At 49.3% G+C, this 2,676-nt stretch overlaps 1 protein-coding gene across 1 annotated transcript; it reads left to right on the top strand.

Moving 5' to 3' along the window:
• Window positions 1-755: 755 nt before the first annotated feature.
• Window positions 756-2,187, top strand: SARC_13935 (hypothetical protein; the record flags this gene model as incomplete). The annotated part of the gene is made up of 2 exons (XM_014291934.1): window positions 756-1,805; window positions 2,041-2,187. The coding sequence occupies 2 exons, from the start codon at window positions 756-758 to the stop codon at window positions 2,185-2,187; spliced, it is 1,197 nt and encodes a 398-aa protein (XP_014147409.1).
• Between the last annotated feature and the right edge of the window lie 489 nt (window positions 2,188-2,676).

A 2,676-nucleotide genomic window follows, 5' to 3' on the forward strand; every position in this document is an offset into this window, starting at 1 on the left:
GTGTGTGTGTGTGTGTGTGTGTGTGTGTGTGTGTGTGTGTGTGTGTGTGTGTATGTATGTATGTATATATATATATATGTGTGTGTGTGTGTGCGTGTAGGTGTTGGTGTTGTTGTTGTTGTCAATGTATGCGTATGATTTCTTTGGGTTTAAGGTCAGCTAGTGTGCATTTGGTTCTTTGTCAGTTAGTTGTGTGTAGCGGGCAGTGTTAATACATATATAAGTGTACGCTTTTCGCCGTTGTTGTGCTTGACTGTATGATGCTGTCGTGCGCTGATGATTGCTATCATATACAATAACGTAGGCTCGCGCAAACCATTATAGCTATCGCTTTGAATGCTTATATAAAACTCGACGGAAAGGGGTTGTTACAGATGCAATCCTCGAACCTGCACCCCGAGCCGCTCAATCACGCAGCAGTCACCGTGTCGAATAGAGTTGTACCTCCAATGCTTGCCTAACAGACCTATTCAAGCTTACCAACTGCCAATCTTTTTAGATATATGTATGTAGGCGTATAGTTATCTGGGAGTGTAGATGTGCATACATCTGTCTACACTTGAACACGCACACTGATTCATATCACGCCATGTCCCATTTATTCAGTGGAAAGCAGCGATTCGAGGACGTTAGAAAATGGCTCGCGCCTGCCTGCAGACTTATCCAGTGATCCGATTAAATCTCTGACCCAAAGCCCATCAGCAACATATACACTGGCCAACACGCACACACCCAGTGAGTCTCCTGCGGTTGTCATGGTAACTAGAATAGAGTTTACTGACACTGGTATAGTGCAAGACCGGGATGTATTGGTTGTGGTCGAGGAGGAAGGGTCTGACCACGCACATACGGTCAATGCCACGACTGTCACACAATACAGTGCGGGTGCGAGCGCAGGTGTGAATACACAACAGCAGCAGGCTGAGCTGAAACGGCGGCGCGACATAGTCCGTCTAGCTACCGTTGAAGTAATGGGCGACCTGGCTACCGCTGGAGAGGCGGAAGTCTCAGCAGTAGCCACCAGATGTACCGCTGATAGGCCTGGTGTAGTAGAGAAAGAGAAAGGTGTGAGTGGTGCGGCGCCTGCTGGGAACGCGGCGGGGGAACAGGAGGGTGTGGTATCTATAAATAGAACGGAAAGTAGCCCGCCAGCTGCCCATATGCGGGTCACAAACGGGGTTGGGAACTCACCGTCCGGCGTGGAGAGGCTTTCTGAGAACGAGGTCAGCCATGGGATGAGTGAGACTGCTAGGCAAGGTACTACAGAGGCGCCCTTTAATGATCGTACCGATGACACTAGAGCACGCACGATGAACGGGGAAGCCATCCCGATGTTCGGCGGCGGTGCAGCGGTGTCAGAGGTACCCGCACATGACGCCACACACACCATCAACCGAGAATTAGTATCCGATGGTTTGGGTGTAGGTAATGAAGCATGCGGAAACCGTGCCGATAGCTCAACGCGGCCAGTAGAAGTTACAGAGACTGCGCCTGGGGGAACGGAAGCCAGCTCAGCTACCGCAGAGCCAGGTACCGGTCAGTTGGCTGGGGCGGATGCCTTGGTCACGACGCTGGAAGCTAACGATGCGAACGCTCAGAGGAATACGATTGGCTCAGTGTTAAAAGCCGCTGATGAGGGGGCTGGGGTACTGGACTTGGGTATGGCCAATGTTAGAGATGCTGACGATGGTTCGCTGGATGTTGTGCAGGCGCTGCACAGCGAAGACTGGGAGGACTGGGAGCACGTGGAAACACCCATGCTACGGGTCGACGCGGCCGGAGTCGACCAGTTCTTCGATGATGTGGTAAGTCCGTGTACACGGATTGTATGCCCCGCAATTTTAACTTGGTTTATTATTCTACAATTTTTACTTGGTTTATTATTCTACAATTTCTTTTAAGGTTTTACAAGCGACATGCATATGGGCTGTAAAGTGAACGCTATATCTGGCTTATCAGGTACCTTCTCGTGCTCCGTGTGATTGAACCTCAAGAAAGTGCACTTCTACTAAGTCTAACGTTAATCCTCACATTCATTAGATTGACGCGTGTCTGGGTCAGCCCACCTTGAAGATTGAGCGACTGAGAGCGGCTCTTGTGCGAACAATAGGAGTGTACATCCAGGAATTTGACCGGCAGGTTATGGTCGATGATCTCAGGATCTGCTTACGAAACGTGCTGCAATAAATGACAGTATAACATTAGTATATAGATCGGGTCTTCCGTGAATGTTTGTTTAGGGTTGAAGTGTCTTTTCGCGCTATACGCCAGCCAAGTGCGATATCGGATTTATTTATTTTGATCACCAGAGCTGCTCGCTCTCTAGATAACTAAGTAAACTAACTATTCACAAAAGGTGTGCCAGACTTAACTTTCCATGAGCTGTAAGCGCATAAGATGCAATTTCTGCCACAGATTGACCCATGTGATGAAACTGTCCTCGCTCTCTCGCATACCCCACCACGTACAGTGCCCATCCATGTTTCAGCCTGCGAGAACTCTGGCCTCACTGTCGCATGACACGGCTGTGATCAGATACAGCGCAGAGGGAAGTAACTCCTTTGACCTTAAACAGGCTCTTTCATCCACTTCTGCTTGTGTGATCTATACGCCCACCTATAGCATTGGGTCTGGCACAACCCGTTTTGTTCTTACACTACTCCTATGACAATGTCA

The sequence above is a fragment of the Sphaeroforma arctica genome (assembly GCF_001186125.1).
Source record: "Sphaeroforma arctica JP610 unplaced genomic scaffold supercont1.3933, whole genome shotgun sequence".
Taxonomy (NCBI): Eukaryota; class Ichthyosporea; order Ichthyophonida; genus Sphaeroforma; species Sphaeroforma arctica.